This window comes from Ictalurus punctatus, chromosome 21 (genome assembly GCF_001660625.3).
Source record: "Ictalurus punctatus breed USDA103 chromosome 21, Coco_2.0, whole genome shotgun sequence".
Taxonomy (NCBI): domain Eukaryota; kingdom Metazoa; phylum Chordata; class Actinopteri; order Siluriformes; family Ictaluridae; genus Ictalurus; species Ictalurus punctatus.
In genome coordinates this window covers 8728294-8745877 of record NC_030436.2, presented here as the reverse complement: position 1 = coordinate 8745877, position 17584 = coordinate 8728294, and the positions used below count along the sequence as shown (strand labels likewise).

Genomic DNA, 17584 nt, shown 5'->3' with positions numbered 1-17584 from the left:
CATTCTTCATTCTCTTAAATGAATAAAACACGTCTGTTTTTCATGCGTAAAGAAACTTGAATTTCAAATTCCACCAAATTAGACTTCGGTCATTGTAGTCCTCACTTTCCCACATGACACACTTTCATTACAACCTTGTATGTAAGAATTAGGTCATCTTTATTCTCTTTGTGTCTCTCTCTCTCTCTCTCTCTATCTCTCTACCAGACACACTGTTCCAGCATCAATCCTAGGCACATAAATCTCACTCAGAGCTCATCTTTCTCATTCTCTCTCTCTCTCTCTCTTTCTCACTGAACCGAGAACAAACCCAGCACGATCGATACCTCTAAGTGTTTACAAGAACAATATTAGCCTGTGCCCTTGTCAATATTTTCACAAAAAAGACATCGGTACACATGAAACACACATTCTTCTAGATTTGTAGGTGTATCTAATGACACAGAGAAGCTGCTGAAGTGTTCTTATGATGTATTTTTAATCTCTCTGGTCCATGCTGCATTGTGCCTGGTGCTGAAGACTCGCCAGAACAGTGATAGATCACACACACACACACACACACACACACACACACACACACACACACACACACCGTGTTTACCTGGGACCTGCTTCGACTGTAAAACACACCATGATTCATGAGATTTAAACAAAAGAGAAGGAAAGAGAAGGACTTTCTGGAACAATGACATTGTGGATGTCATTTACCTAAGCCATGTCTAATAGGTTTACAACAATGGTAGAACTCAAGAACCACAACTGCCTCATACAAGAAATCTCACGGCTTTTAAGAATCGGAATTCATCGCCAGTCCTTATTTCTAGGATTGATTTGTTAAATAATATGTGATGGTTGTCGGTGGTTTGGGTGTAAAGGAGCATTTAAATCAGGAAAACTGCCTTAGAGTTTTGTAGTTATGGTAAAGGGTCTGCACTTATATAGCGCTTTTATCCAAAGCACTTTACACTGAGTCTCATTCACCCATTCACACACACACCAGTGGTAGCAGAGCTGCCATGCAAGGCGCTAACTTGCCATCGGAAGCAACTTGGGGTTCAGTGTCTTGCCCAAGGACACTTCGGAACTTGGAGTCACGTGAGCCGGGAATCAAGCCACCAACCCTATGATTAGTGGTCAACCCACTCTCTCACCTGAGCCACAGCAGCCCTGTAGCTCATTTAGGTAGCAAGATTTCCATCCAAGTGGCACTCACTTACGGAAGCCCTAAGAGGCCGTGTATTATTATTTCTCTCTTTCTGGGTTTCTCGTGATCTCAAATTAATTTTCTCATGATCTCGACATAACAAACTGTTGATTTCTCGTTATCTCGACATAAAAGTTGTTTTCTCATGATCGCGACTTCATTTTTCTGTGTACTCGATTTAAAATCATGTTGTTTTTATTGTTCTGAGGCAACAAAAGCTTAGCGTGATCATGGATGAACAAATCCCTGTTTTTACTTTTAAAAGTAGGGACTCACTCAAGCTGAAGTAACTCCATGTCTGTCAGCGATTGACGAAGTCCACGTTAGCGTCTGACGCTTGAGAATGGGACACTCCTCTTTCTTAATGAATAGATAATGTCCATCTCTACAATGGGCAATTATTACATTCATGATGGCGATGGCGAAGACATCAATGTGCATGCAACACCGGTCTTGTTCAAAAGGTGTGTGATTTTCTCAGGATAAAATTACATCGTGAGAACACAGCTTTCTGTTCAGTCGAGATCATGAGAAATTGTTGTCGTGATCATGAGAAAACAAGAAAGGAAAAAATAATAATGGATGGCCTCTTCAGGTTTCTGTATTCGTTAACTCTGGAAATACGAAAGCTGAAGTGTGTGAAAATTGTACCCAGTTCATAGTGGAAGCAATTAGTCAAAATAATCAAAGTGAAAGTTACAACATGCCTAAACTTAACTGTACTCAATTCTTCAAACATAAAATTCAAGTAAATATTCAAGCCGTGTTTTTATTTTTTTTCAATCTGGTATCTGGTGTGTTCACGAATTCACATGACTTGTGTGAAAAGTTACAAAAGTTAGAGTTAACATTAGGCCTGGAGCGATCAGTATGAAATCAAAACAGAACCTAAGCACACACCTTATTATCTGGAGATCGCAAGTTTGAATCTCAACGATGCCACAGCTGTGTATACCCTGGAGTTAAGGGAGCAAAACCGGCTGTGCTGTCTGGCTAGGAGGGGTATATACTCTCACACCTGTCAATCAGAGCGACACTAGCTAATCATGGTCGTCTCTGAGCTCATGTATACGGAAGAGGGCAGACAGCGCTTTCTTCCCTCCATGTGATGCAGACTGAGCAGTCGTTCGGAAAAGTCTCAGAGGAAGCACGTGTCAACCTTCGACCTTCCCCGTTCTGCTATCTGTCATACTGTATGATAGGGGACATTTTAATTCAATTTTATTTTTTATAGTGCGCTTAAAATATGAACACTGTTAAATAAATGAATAAATAAAGGTACAGCACTACAGCAGCATTTGACTGAATCGTTCATTTTGGGGATTTGTAATCCTTGAGTCCTTGGAAGATTTCAATGAAAATGTAATTGTAAAAAGAATGAATGACATCAAGGTAATTGCATTTGTGAGGGTGTTCATTTTTTCAGGTACTAATTCGTCTAAAGTAAAAAAATGTAAGTGTAGTAATGAAGTAAAATTACTTCCGATGATGTTTTTTTTTTGAAGAAAAAAAACATTTAAGAAAATTCAGTACGGTTTAATACATTAAGCTGAAGTTTTATTTTAGTCTGGAAGTGGTGTAAATAATCTTACTATACAGAAAATAAATAAACAAACAAACAAATAAATAAATAAACACCCACACATTATCCATTTAGTTAGTTAAGGAAGCAGTCTTCTAATGTAATCAATTTAATGTATTATAGCAGAATCAAATATTAGGGCAAGATTATAAGATCAAATCTGTTGTTTTTTTTTTTGTTGTTGTTTCTTTATGTTTTCAAAGCTTTATATAAAATCCTACACATTAATCCATGGGCGGTGGGATAAAATCATCTGTGCATGACGGTTTTACCAGAAGGGATTATTTGTTTGTCATCCCCCTTTAAACCGAGTCCTGATTGTTTGACTTCACCGTCCATCACTCAGACAAAATAAAACGTAACAAAACACAACGGACAGTCTGTATCCACTAGGGATGAGATTACTTAGCCAACGGTGACAAGAGGTCAAAGGTCACCATCTGCCTTGCGTGTGCCACACAACAGGGTGCGAGTCAACTCCCCCCAAATTTGCCTTTGTGTCCTACAGAGCTAACAAACCCGTATGGTTCATCCAATCAGAGCTGTCACTGTATGGACTCAGAGCAGGTGGCTCATTGAATACGCCGTGTGATCCTTCTTTATTACATTTCAAGTCTTTGCTGGGATTTTGATGAATTTTGTGCTATCATTAAATCGTTTATTAAATAAAGTTATATATTGTCATATACAGTGTGTAATGGGAATTTGTCTTGGTTCGTTCTGACACGCCCAGCTGGGCCTTTGTGCTCCCATGTGCTCCGGCCATTTCTAATAATGCAGGTCTGATCCAGTGCGCTGCAGAAATTAACTTGTCACGTTTGATATTTCACATAGGACAAGTCATTTCTGTACTGCGGATCCTGGGATGAAAAATAAAATGCCAAATACGATGCAATTCAGCAGACCCAATATCCAACTATAAAGATGATCTTCACAAATATGAGCTGAAATTCCTCAAACACCACACACACACACACACACACACACACACACACACACACACACACACACACACAACAACAACAACAACAACAACAACAACAACCATAAGGCAAGAGACAGAATAAAGAATTGTAAATACATGATAAATACATACATTATATAAAAAACAACAGATTCCTGCATGGGTTCTTCGAATAATTAAGAGCTCTATATTCCTAAATGGTTCTAAATGGGAGAAAGGAATATGAAGTAAGGAGCAGGGAATAGGGAGTAGGGAGTAGGGAGCAGAGAATAGGGAGTAGGGAGTAGGGAGCAGGGAATAGGGAGGAGGGAATAGGGAGTAGGGAGCAGGGAATAGGGGGTAGGGAATAGGGAGCAGGGAATAGGGACTAGGCAGCAGGGAATAGGGAATAAGGGGTAGGGAGCAGGGAATAGGGGGTAGGGAGCAAGAAATAGGGAGTGGGGAATAGGGAGCAGGGAATAGGGAGTATTGAGCAGGGAATATGGAGTAGGGAGCAGGGAATAGGGAGTAGGGAGCAAGGAATGGGGAGTAGGGAGCAGGGAATAGGGAGTAGGGAGCAAGGAATAGGGAGTAGGGAGCAGGGAATGGGGAGTAGGGAGCAGGGAATGGGGGTAGGGAGCAAGGAATAGGGAGTAGGGAATAGGGAGCAGGAAATAGGGAGTATTGAGCAGGGAATATGGAGTGGGTAGCAGGGAATATGGAGTAGAGAGCAGGGAATAGGCAGTAGGGAGCAGGGTATATGGAGTAGGGTGCAAGGAACAGTGAGTAGGGAATAGTTATTTGAACCTCATTTGGCCGTTTGAAGGAGAAGGGTCAAGAGTATAGGAGCAATAAAGTCACGTATATGAAATTACTGGATAATGTATCCATCTTTTCATGATATGATTTGTTTCAGTGTCTGTTTCAGTACATGTTTCTGTATTATGTGCTCCCCCGGTGGTGGATGATAGGTATTGCACCTGCCTTTGCTACTTCCTGTGGGCAACCATTTTAAACAGGAAGAGAGGTGGCAAGGGGGTGTGGGAAGGGAGACAGTTTTTTGACCTACATGTGAGAGGCCTAGAGTCCTGTGACTTTTTTATTCCATAAAATGTCAAGATTTTCTCTACTTCTGAGTAGGGTCAAATACACTGTCCCACACAGAAGTGACTATATTTCATTGAATGGAAGCTGTTAGAGTGGGTTATTGTTTTTCCAAATAAAATGAAAGAAGATTTTATCGATTGACTTACATGTTTAATTGTCCACATACAGAGAGAGAGAGACAGAGAGAGAGAGCAGTATAAGTAAACTTAGAGATTCCCCAGCATGTAATATTCTTCCTCTTAAGGTGAAGTCTCTGCAACCACAGCTTGAAGCTCACATTAATTATGTTTAAATTAAGGCCATAAGCTTGCTTAATAAAACATTTTTACACGAACAATTGCTAAAGGGATTTGAAAAGCATCTCTTAACAATAAGGTGGTGTCATCCTCTAACTGACTAATATTAATTTGCCTTTCTGCTACACAAATACCTTGAATACTGCTTTCACTTAAAGATGCTGAAAGCAACTGTACCAAGAGTAAAACTAAATAGGGAGAGATGGGACAAGCTTGACGGAATCCTCCAGATCCTCCAAAATCTCAGCAAAATGCCATTCTTTCATTTGATTGAACAACTACCATTATTGTACAGGGCTTTAATTACTTTGCAGAACATATCCCAAAAACCAAATCTATGTAATAATAAATTGATGATCTAATGAACTGAAGACGTTATAAAAATCTGTATCAATTCTGACTAATATAATAAATCAAATAACTAATTTTATATTATTAGGAGTATGTATATGAATATTTTCCCCATGAAATCTGATTGTCTATTCTATTATGGAGCTAAGTACAGATTTGAATGAGGATTTTGTAGTTGTTAAGCAAACAGGGGGGCATGGTGGCTTAGTGATTAGTACGTTTGCCTCACACCTCCAGGCTTGGGGGTTCGAATCCTGCCTCTGTCCTGTGTGCACCGAGCTTGCATATATGCATATATTTGGGGGTTTCCTCCAGGTACTCCAGTTTCCTCCCCCAGTCCAAAGACATGCATTGTAGGTTGATTAGCATGTCTAGATTGTCTGTTGTGAGTGTGGTACCTCATCCCTTAAGTAAATAAAAAAGGGGACAGTTATTATTATTACTTTACTTCTCCGTTCTTGTCTATATTGATGCTTTGTCAAACAATCACACCAGTAAAGTACTTCAGGCGGGTGACGTGTTTGGAGTCACGTGATCAGAATCATGCCCCTGTCACATGTCTGTTGTTTTCCGCCGGTCAGGGGGCGGGGCCACGCGCAGCTCTTTTTTTCCTGCACCATAACAAACTTTAAAGCTTTAAAGTTCACTCTTTTTCTTCTTCTTTTTCTTCTTCTTTTTTTTTTTTAAACACCACAAGCTTGAAGTGGATACTTCAAAGATATAATTTAAAATGGAAATTCCACCCATAAACCTGAAGGTATTTCTAATAACTTTTATCATCTTTTAACATTTTTAATCACGCGCTGTTAGATTTTTGTCGCGCGCATGAACATAAGTTGTTAAACTGTCGGTTTAAACAGCTTTGGTAGTGAAGAGGAGGTCATTATTTATTAATAAAGTGTCATTTAATTTATTTTTGATAATGACATCTAACCAGGAAGTGTCATTTTTGTAACCTGCCTGTGTTAAAGCTGCTTTTGTAGTTATTTCGTTATTTAGAGCTTTCCTTTTCACGTGCTAAAGTGTGTACGTGTGTGTGTGTGTGTGTGTATGTGTGTGTGTGTGTGTGTGTGTTTGCTTGCTTGCTTTTTTAAAAATATATTTTGCTGAAGACCAAATGTCCCAACACATTCTTCTTCTTCTTCTTCCTCTTATTATTATTATTATTATTATTATTATTATTATTATTTTACAGAAACTGCCAAAAGGTTCCTTACAGTTAATGACGAGGTTAGGGTTAAGTGTAGGTGTAGGCATAACATTAATTACCTCACAATGAAATAAACACAATTCCTCACAATAATAGAAAAAATAATGTGTGTGTGTGTGTGTGTGTTTGTTTTTCAGGCCATCCTGGTGGTCCACTGGTTGCTGACAGTCTGGTGAGTGTGTAAGTTGGCTCCTTGGTGATTCTTCTCCTCACATACTTGAGGAATTTCTGCTGCTTTCTCATCGCCTCAGTTTCAACTCGTTTTCAGTTCAGCACAAATGGAGGACATGAAATTTCTGGTGGTTAAACACAGGACAAAATCAAGATTTACACGAAACATTGTTTAAGAAGTGAAGTCAAAGTGTGTGGTCATAGAGATGTTTCGGTGCTCGTTACAAAAGGCTTTGTCAGGAATTAGGACTTTCAGACGTATCTGTGATCCTGCATTTTGTTCTTATTACGCAGTCAGCTGTAGCCTAACTAATGACACTTTCCCATCTATTAGAACTGAAACTTTTGGTTTGTACCCTATTTGCTTTGGTTTAGTTTCACAGGACGGCTACAGTGTCCTCCAGTAATACTGGCACGCTTGGTAAATATGAGCAAAGAAGGCTGTGAAAAATTGTCTTTATTGCTCAATAACCTTTTGCTGCACATCACAGCTATATTCCTTGGTCTTACTCATTGTTACGAATGACTAAGGGAATTTGGCCTGTGTGTTACCTCATGTTTATACCCCTGTGAAACAGGAAGTCCTGGTTGGACAATTTCCTGTTCCTAGTCACCCAGGTGTACTAAAAAAAATGATGAAATCCTGTATAGACTGGTTAAAGGTGCTTCCGGTGAAACTGCCTTCCTTTCTTCCTTTTTATCTTCATCAAAAAAGTCAGAAGTTATATTTCTTAAGGATCGATGTGGGTAATTTTACGAGGCGAACACACATGAGCGGAGTGATAAATACAGTGAAACAACCCATTGCGGTTACTGGAACTAAAGACATCGCTCGACCAATCAAATTAGTGGACCAAATTAGTTTTATATATATATATATATATAAAAAAACTAGTTTAAAATGTTTTTGTGTCACTTGCAGCAGTCCGGTTTATTTAAAAAAAATTATCAGTCTAAATTTCCAGAACATTTTTTTTTTTCTTCTAATTTTTACATTTTTTTTAAACCTTGATCGTGATTGCTCAACACATCAGCTGATGGCAGTGTAGGACATATTTAGTGCACCGTCCTGTTGAACACCATGTAAGACTTAGCCCCAGAGAAACAAATAAACAAACAAAAAAAAAAGCAGACACCCTTTCAGTTTTCACCAAGACTTAATTATTGGCACCCCTGGCTTTGTTACAAGCCTTTGATCCAGCAAAAGCCTCAATTGGATAAACAGTTAAAGGAGAAAAACACTTCTACTGCAAACACTTTTTAACGAAACTAATTTGTACAGACTTGATATGCACACTTTTCCTAATATGTAGTTTATCAACTAAGACGGGATTGATGTTCAAATTTAGCTTCCGTTGGGTTTGTACTGGAGCTGTTGCTAAAACAAAATACAGAACCAGCAGTTTAGTACACCGTTTAATGCTGTGAAGTCATTTTATTTTTAAATTCTTTTTGTAGCTTAAAAATTGCATTTTTTTACTCAATGGTTGCTGAAAAAAATTTGAATTCAGCTGTATTTAAACTGGTTTATATAGTTAAACTTTAAATATACGGCAGGCATATATTTAATATACAGACTTATTCTAGTCATTTATGCTTATATCATATGACTATTGTATGAGCCATACATCAGATAGTGATCGTGCTAATTGGTGGTCATGAGGCCAGATATTTCTTACACTCGTAGTATAAACCTGAAGCAACATGTGGACTCCAGACCTGTCTTGGTTAATCAACTGCATATGAAGCAAGTAGATCATCTGTGCCAATGTGAGATTTTTCCCAGTGACTTGTTTCTGTAAAGCCCCGGATTGTGCTGCAGTGCGTTGTGTAATGAGTTTGTGCAATCGCAGGGGCTGCATTGCCTGGCTACCATCTTCTTACATCTGCGCAAACTTCAGCGTGCTGGCTGTGGGCGTGTGGGCCATGGCTCAGAGAGACTCCGTAGACGCTGTACTGATGGTACGTCACTGAAGAACCTTAAATCACCTCAAATCAAAAAATCCAAATCTATCGTGCTCAAATATAAAAATAGCTCTCTCAAATATAATTCATATAGAATAAGACCTTCAAATAAAAAACATGAAATGCTTTAGCTTTTACTTCTATATATCCTTTCTTTCTTTTGTTCTTCCTTCCTTCCTTCCTTCCCTTCACCTTTACTTTTATTTATACAATCTTTCTTTCTTTCTTCCTTCCTTTCTTTCACCTTTACATTTATTTATACTTTCTTTCTTTCTTTCTTTTTTCAATTTTCCTATTTATCCATTCTTTCTTTCTCTTCCATCCTTCCTTCTTTTCTTTCTTTCTTTCTTTTTCACCTTTACTTTTATTTATGCTTCCTTCCTTGCTTTCTTTTTTCACTTTTATTATTTTATCCATTCTTTCATTATTTCTTCCTTCCTTCCTTCCTTTCTTTCTTTCACCTTCACTTTTATTTATACTTCCTTTCTTTCTGTCTTTTTTCTTTTCTTTCTTTCACCTTTACTTTTATTTATACTTCCTTTCTTTCTGTCTTTTTTCTTTTCTTTCTTTCACCTTTACTTTTATTGATTCTTTCTTTCTTTCTTTCTTTCTTTCTTTCTTTCTTTCTTTCTTTCTGTCTTCTGATAGATATTGTTAGAATATTTAAACGTTATTGAGAGAGTGTAGTTAATTTTTTTCCCCTTCTGTGCTCTTCAGTTCCTGATTGGACTGCTGCTGACGATAGTGATCGACATTGTCCACTTTTCAGTATTTTACTCGGTGTCCCCAGCAGGAGACTTGTTCCGCTTCAGCACAGGAATGGCCATCTTCAGCCTCATCCTGAAACCTTTCTCCTGCTTCTTCGTCTATCAGATGTACCGTGAGAGGGGCGGAGAATACAACATCAACTTCGGTAAGTGAAAAGAAAAATCTTTTCACCTCAGCCAAGCACGAAAACAAGCTTTGCTTATGTTTAGGCATTTTCTCTTTAGATTTCTAGAGGATTTTGGTATGCGTTAATGCAGAATAAAAACATGTGGATGTAAACCCCGCTGTTGTTGAATGAAGCATTTCTTAATCTGTGGTGTGTTGGGGTGCATGTGCTTGTCCTGTGGCGTCTCGTCAGTGTTGCTTCCAGCTGTATTTCTCTAGCCTTGCTCAATTTGCATTAAGACTTTGTAACACTGTGTAGTACATGTTAGACTCAAAGGAGGAGTAAGTGAATTAGCGAGACAGTCACAAGACCAATGCCCAAAGCAAAAAATTCCCCAGAGATAAAGGTTTTAAATGGGTCCATATAGTTCCTCAATGGAGTAGATCGAAAGCAGAATATTTTCATCATGGAATTATGTAACGTCTTGAGAAATATTAAACTGCAAATGGTAGCAATCAATTGCATGGTACACCTTGTTTCACTCACATATTACACAGCTGCCATGCATTAAATAACACCAAACACACGTGTTGAAGTCGGTAAGTACCTCCTGCATCAGATCAATGTTTCCTAATCCTGGTCCTGCAGTACTGCTGGCACTTTTTTCTGTTATTACAAAAAAAACAAAAACAACACCACCTGATTCAGCTCACAGCTTAACGCTACACTAACGAGTAAAGTCACATGAGTTAGAGCAGAGAAATGCAGCGAGCTGTACAGGACCAGGGCTGGGACACAAGCTACTGTAGAAAACAAATACAAAACTATTTCATACAGCGTCATGTGACTAGAAATAAGAACGTAAGTGAAAACATACTTTTGCAGACCTTCCAACCTTTAGGCATTTTGCATAGCAGCACCGCATTTTAACATCGAAGTAAAGAACTGTCGTATGAGTATCCCTAAAAATATACCAAAAGAACAATCTTCTATTTAAAAAAAATTTGGCCAATAAGCCAGTCAACATATAAATCCGAATCGATTGACAGTCGTGTAGGTGTTTTAAACGCTCCCTGGAATCCCCGCCGCCTTCCTCGCACCTTGCATTAGTAATCTCTCGGCTCGATTTTCCCGCTCGAAAGACGTATCCTCGCTTTTTTGTAAAAAAGTCAGTGGAAAATGTTTTGTGATCATTAATGCGAAAACAAAATCTACGAATGCGCGTTCGACTTAGCTCAAATTAGACGAGTATATAGTTAATATCTAATAATATCAACTTTATTTATTAGGAATGCTCTGAAATTATGGACAAAAAAAAGGTTAGTTATATTGAAAAATGATTACTATTCTATTTTATTTGTTTATTTATTTTTACAACTACTAAGTTTTTCCTCCCCGTTTCCCGGGACTATACCATACTATATTTCCCTTCAGGTTTGGCAGGTCTAATTTTGCGCTGTGTACATTTTTGTCAAAAAGACTATTGTTAGCGTTAAAAGCTTATTAGAGTTACAAAAGCACAGCCATAGATTGCTGTTGATATCTTTATCTTTATTTCCATCGCTGAATATACATATGCAGATTCACATATTTCTAAAAATGTCCTGTTTTAATGCTCTCTGCTTTTACCTGTCCATTATCAGTCTTCACTGTCTTGTTGTCATGCTTTTCTGCTCTCTCTATTTGTCTGTCTGTCTGTCTGTCTATCTATACATCCGCCTGTCTTCCATCTCGGTATCTATATTTTCCTGTCAGACCTGGAGACGTCAGTGGACAGCCGTTGCACCACAGACAGCGCCGATACCACTTTCCTTGGCCGACGTTACTGAAAGCTTCCTCACTTCTTCTCTTTATTTTTCATTTCTGTGTTTGCGTTGGTGAAGCCGGTCAGACGCTTTGTTTCTGCGAGCCATACATTGTTTTATTGTGTTTGCCATTGTATCTGTGTGTGTGTGGGTGTGTGTGTGGGTGTGTGTGTGGGTGTGTGTGTGGGTGTATGTTTGTTCTGATAAAATCAGGGATACGTGATTCTCACCAATCCATCAGCGCATTCAGTCTAATCTGTGCATTTAGTCAATTGTCTAAAAAAACAAATAAAATGTGATAAATTGCTGCTCAGATACTAGCTTGAACCCGCTGTCCAAGTGGGTGTGGTCCTAATATTCTAATGAGCATGCTTGATTGACCTCTGTTCGAGACTCGTTGCTACAATAATCAAAGCTATACAGTTATAGAATTTGACTTACATCCAATCCCCAATTCTCACATTTTTTAAAAATAAAAACACATAGGCCTAATTTAAGAATGTACATTTTGCAACATGTGGAAGTAACAGGTTTTGACTAGATTTATTTAAGAGCTTTCAAAAGGGAATTTTTGAACGTTTCGGAAAGTTTATGACAATCGAATACCAAAGTTGTTTTGATGTTTGCGCACTTTGTCTTGAACCAGTAGAATGTGCGCTGCTTAGGCAGAGATGTGTTACTGGTCTTAAGTAAGTCCATCAGGCTTGTATATGTGTAATAATCACAGCGCAGCTTTTTTTTTTTTCTTCCTGACGTTAATGGTTCATTCTGGAGCACAATCAATGCAACTTCCCCATTCCATATTTTACACCCATTCCTTTTCAATCAGGAGTCTGGGTAAAAAAGATGCGCAAGGGATTGTGGGAATGTGAGCGACAGGTGAAAAAAGTTGAGCTTCATGCAAATTAGCAGCCACTGCCCAATCAAAAATCAAGCATGAGAAGTAGCTAAAAGTACGAAAGCACAAACCGTATCTCCGTTCTTTGTAATGGAGTTGCACGACCGTGAATAAAAAAATAAAATAAGCGTCGCCTGACAGAACAAGTAGCACCTAAACATTCAAATTACTGTAAATCTAGCTAGGGTTAGCTAATTAACAGAAATAATAATAAAAAAAACAATACAGATTTGAAATGCACACTTTCTTTGAAACTGTGTAGCGGCATAGATGTTTACAAAGAGGCTTACAAATGTAATCATGAAAGCCATCTCACAATCATTGACGCGAAATATCAGACAGTCGTATGTAAATACCATTAGACTAGAGTAAGAAGAAAGCAGGTCAAATGAGGAAGAAAAGTCATCGCAGTGTATGCCTTGACTTGTAAGTAGGAAATTAGAACTCGGACTTACAAATTTCTTCTCCAAAATCTATTGAGATAACTGTGATGAGTGATGTAAGTTTGCCTCATAAAATCAGTGGACTGTATAGTCAGTGTTATAGACCGAACAGAATATGTCTATGTTGATTGATGTAAAGGAAATACTAGTTTATACACACAGTGTAACGGATTTCAATATGCAACGTACTACTTTTGTTTACTGTTGATGCCGTGAGCAACCATGTTGGTTTGATGTCACGTACGTGCTGAACACAGGGTTGAGGAGACCATTCCAGTCTTCCTTGTTGAGGAGGCATGGGAAATTTTGAGGGGAATGCAGAATATTTATAAAATGTAACACTACAGTTTTAAGTTGTCTCAAATATCCAAACACGCTGGAATTCCATATTTACTTGAAAAGTTGCACATGATTTTATAGGCAGAGTGAAGGGTCAGTGGGGGAACAAACAACTTCAAAGTTTTCATTGGTGAAACTGATCATATACATTAATGGTCCACTACTTATTTCTACTTTGTATTCCTTTTGACCAGTGACTGAATTGAATTTGACTTGCATTTATTTATTTTGATGATTTCTTCATTTCTTGTTTTAAGTTATTTTTGGATGTTAAGCTGTATTTTAATAAATCATACTAAAGAAACTGAGGAATCATTCTTTTCATCAATCTGACTGAATTTACAGAATATGAATTTTGTATGTATGAAATAAATACACATCACATTCGATAAAATCCTTTTTTTTCCCCTGTAGTGTATTTAATACATTTACAAATTTGTTATTTTGGTTTGTTTTGAACTTGCTCTTTTCACCTTTAAAAATGTATACTTCGAAATTACAGGCTTTTGAATTGTATTTGGGGGTTTTGATATACAAAAATACAAATTTAATGTAAATTAGGCCAAAGGCAGAGATTCGGGATTCCCAGGGAAAAGTAGACCCTTTCAGAACAATGAAAAAGTTTTTATTTTCTATTCAAATAGCCAGTTTTCTACACTGATGTTAAACTCTTGATGCCAAGTGTAACTATTTAAAAAGTTTTTTAAATATTTATGTTCTAGCTAGTTAGGCTAGGCTGACGTTAGCTTGAATGTACTATTTAATATGAATGTAGCCAATTTCAGTAGACCTTTAGCTGCAGTAACCTCATTATGGTTCATATCTTCTGCTTTGATTTGATTTAATTCTACTCCATGACTCTTCACTTCACTTCAGTGATGCAAGCGTGGTGTGGAATATGACTGAGATTTATGATTATGTCATAATTTCAGAGTGTGACAACTTTTAAAGCATCTTCTTTTCCCTGCGAATCCTGGACATTTTCATGTGTGACTTAATTTACATAAAGTCCCTATTTATGATATTTGAATTTTTGAGATTTTAAGGGTCAAATCGCAAAACTGTAACCTGTATTTGTGAATATGTTTTTAAAGGCAAACTCTAGCAAGTCCAATACAAAGACAAAACATTGGCAAAAATGTTCATTTTGTTGTGTTAAACAACATGAAACATAGAGCCTTTTGTATCAGAACACCCAGTTTTAGTAGTAATAATAATAGATTCGGAGGGGACTGTAGTTTTCTAGATGGTTGCCGCTTACAGATTAAGGTGAGATGTCTTCCGTTTTCTTGTCAGGTTTTCCGACAGTGACCCAGAACCGAGACACCTATCAGTCCATCGACCATCACGACCAACCTGACAACTCGGCCAAGCCCTATATCCAAGGAGAGGACCAGAAACATGGCGTGCGAGCTTACTGATTTATTCCTTAACGCATTATATGTTTTTTAAATGGTTACTGCACTGCTGAAAAGAAGGAGAAAAAAAAGACACTTAAAGTTACATTGTTTGTTACTGCTGGGTGACCCTCAGGGGTCAGTAATCGGTACCTTTAGTTTGTATGTTTCGCCTGGGAAACTGAATGTAGTTGCTTTTAAATTAATTTAGGATTCATCATTAGGCCTCAAGGACCTTATTTGGAACTTAAATGAGTTTTCCAAGGTGAAATTAATTAATTAATTAATTAATTAATTAATTAATTAATTAATTAATTAATTAATATAATTTAATATAATATACACACACTTGAACCTCCCACCCCCGTGACAAGCAATAGTACAGTTTAGTGCTTATTTTTTTCTTTTTCTGGGAATGTGCTGGTTTAGTTGCGTTTTTGATATGTAGATATTATGTGCTTCATAAAAGCAAAAACGTATATGAAAATTATATGAATGTACATACTTATAAGTACGTGTCTCTACTAGTCGTTCTGCTTTATTAAACTAAAAGCGGAAAATCTGTAGCCTCAGTGCAAATATATCTTTGAGTATGTTTGAACAGTAAGGTTTGTGTATGAATATGGCATGCAGAAATCATTGTATGATAGCCACACAACCTAATATCATGATGTGATATGATTTTTTTTTTTTTTTTTAAATCAAATGTAATTGTATGGGTGGATTGTAATGGGCTACTTGCACTGAGGGACATGACGTATTTCCATCTCCGGTAGCACTGTGTAGGTTCGGCAGTACAGCGAGACAGCAACATCTAATGTTTATTGTTTTGTTTGCTTTGTTTTTTCAGTCTTACAGTAAAATCATTGTGTTTGGCTAACGTTAGCTTGGATATTGGGTTCTACTCATAGGTACTTTATTACCTCCATTGTAGTTTAAGTGCATTCTGATGCCTTTCTACAGCTTACTAAAAGAAGCTTCACAAATATTCTTACACATACGATGAACATCATTGACATTCATTTTCGGGAGCACGTGTAAAATAACACAGTTGCCATTATAGCAGACAAGCCCGAAGCAAAAGTGGCGTCTTGGTTATAATGCAGTATAAAGATTGTGCAAGTAGCCCATTGTATAGCCGGAAAGATGGATTATAAAAATAAAAATAAAAAAAGAGAGGATTTGTACTTGACCTTTCACAGTTTCTGTACTTTTTGATCTTTTGCCTTTTTTTTTTTTTTTTTTTTTTTTTTTTTTTTTTGGTCAAAGTTTTGTTGTTGAACAAAGATGCTGGTTAATAATAATACAGTTACTTTCCTCATGTTTGGTACACTACTGTTACTTGAATTCCTGTTTTTTTGGTCAAAGGCCTCATACAGTCCCCTCTGAAACTATTGGAACGGCAAGGCCAATTCATTATTTTTGCTGTAGACTGAAGATATTTGGGTTTGAAATCAAAAGAGTGTAGAATTTCAGCTTTTATTTCCTGGTATTTATATGTAGATGTGTTAAAAGACCACCCAATTTGCAAAAAATATTGGAACATGTGACTAACTGGTGTTTCTTGTTACCCGGGTGTGTCCTGTTAGATTGATTAATTAAACCGTCATTTTGAAGCTGAGACGAGGGAAAATCGATAAGAGGCATTGCACAAACATTGGGCATAGCCAATACAGCAATTTTTAAAAATACAACCCCTCCACCCTCCTGAAAGAGGCTGCAATAAAAGCCCGGAAAAGCATCACAAAAGTAGAAACCAACAATTTAGTGATGTCAGTGAGTCGCAGGCTTCATGCAGTTATTGCAAGAAAGGGCTATGCAACCAAATATTAAGTGTTATTTACATTCATTTACTTCAAAACTTTTGTTCCTGTACTTTTGCTCACCTAAAAATCGAGTGGTCTGATACAAAAGGTTTTGTGTTTTTTGCCATTTAACACATCTAGATGTAAACTCCAGGAAATAAAAGCTGAAATCCTAAACCCTCGTCTCATCTCCAGCTTTTGATCTGAAACCCAAATGTCTTCGGTGTACAGCACGAACAAATGAATTGGCCTTGCTGTTCCAATAGTTCCAGAGGGGACTGTAGTAACCCTTCAGTAACAGTTTCCTCTTGTGTCAATCCACTTCCTGTTTATTAGTTGACTTCAATTTCATAAGTCAGGTCCTCATTTTGTAATCTCACATTGATGTGGAGTAAATTATTCTGTCATTAATCTATTGTAAGGTTGTAATCTGTAACTGATGTTCTGATAGTTTCCTAGTAAAGTTTCACGGAACAATAATATTACATTATACATTGCCTGACGTGCAGTCAAACATCCGTGATCAGTCGCTTCTTTTTCTCTTTCAGTGCAGTGCTTTCAGAGGTCATGTGATCACTGTGGATTATTCACCACCTGAGTGTAGGCTGGTGTGATGCAAAAAATGTCAGTTTTTGGATTAAAAATCTGTTTGCAATCTGATATTTTACCTATGAGTATCATTCATCAGCCAAGTTCTAGGTGATAACATAATTAATGGCACGCAATTATTCAAGAGAATGGGTAATAATTACATATAATAATTATATTACACACATTGGTTTTGAATCGAAATTTCCATTCAGGCAATCAGAGAAGCGATCTTTCCTTTAACAACAACAAAAATCTATCCTGTAGTTATATAATCCCATTAGTATGAATATCCTTAACAACTGGTAGCTTTGCACAAGTTCTTCTTGAGACCTAACCCACAAAATGCAGAACCACCAAGCCTCATTGCAGCTGCAGTTTGAATCATATATATATATATATATATATATATATATATATATATATATATATATATATATATATATATATATATATTTTAAAACACCTTTAGTATTTTTGGGAATGCACAAAAGCTTCTTACCCAGTATTAATATGGTCGCTGCGTGCGGATTAACCTGTAGAGCATCCTACAGTATGTAGGATGTTTCAGTTTAAACTCTCCTCCGTTACGCGTATGCATTCTTG

General features: G+C 37.2%; 2 protein-coding genes across 3 annotated transcripts in view; both read left to right on the top strand.

The window, feature by feature from the left end:
- Positions 1–17584, top strand: part of rpl22 (ribosomal protein L22) — a 62349-nt gene that overhangs the window by 14033 nt on the left and 30732 nt on the right. The window lies entirely within an intron of this gene.
- agtrap (angiotensin II receptor-associated protein) lies at positions 6049–17050 on the top strand. 2 transcript variants are annotated; one of them, XM_017450958.3, is made up of 5 exons: positions 6049–6240; positions 6831–6865; positions 8718–8826; positions 9547–9742; positions 11459–14464. In XM_017450958.3, the coding sequence occupies exons 1-5, from the start codon at positions 6214–6216 to the stop codon at positions 11530–11532; spliced, it is 441 nt and encodes a 146-aa protein (XP_017306447.1). In that variant the 5' UTR covers positions 6049–6213; the 3' UTR covers positions 11533–14464. The 2 variants fall into 2 exon arrangements, with proteins under 2 accessions (XP_017306447.1, XP_017306446.1); XM_017450957.2 differs by lacking the exon at positions 11459–14464 and adding an exon at positions 14485–17050 and having other exon boundaries at positions 6053–6240.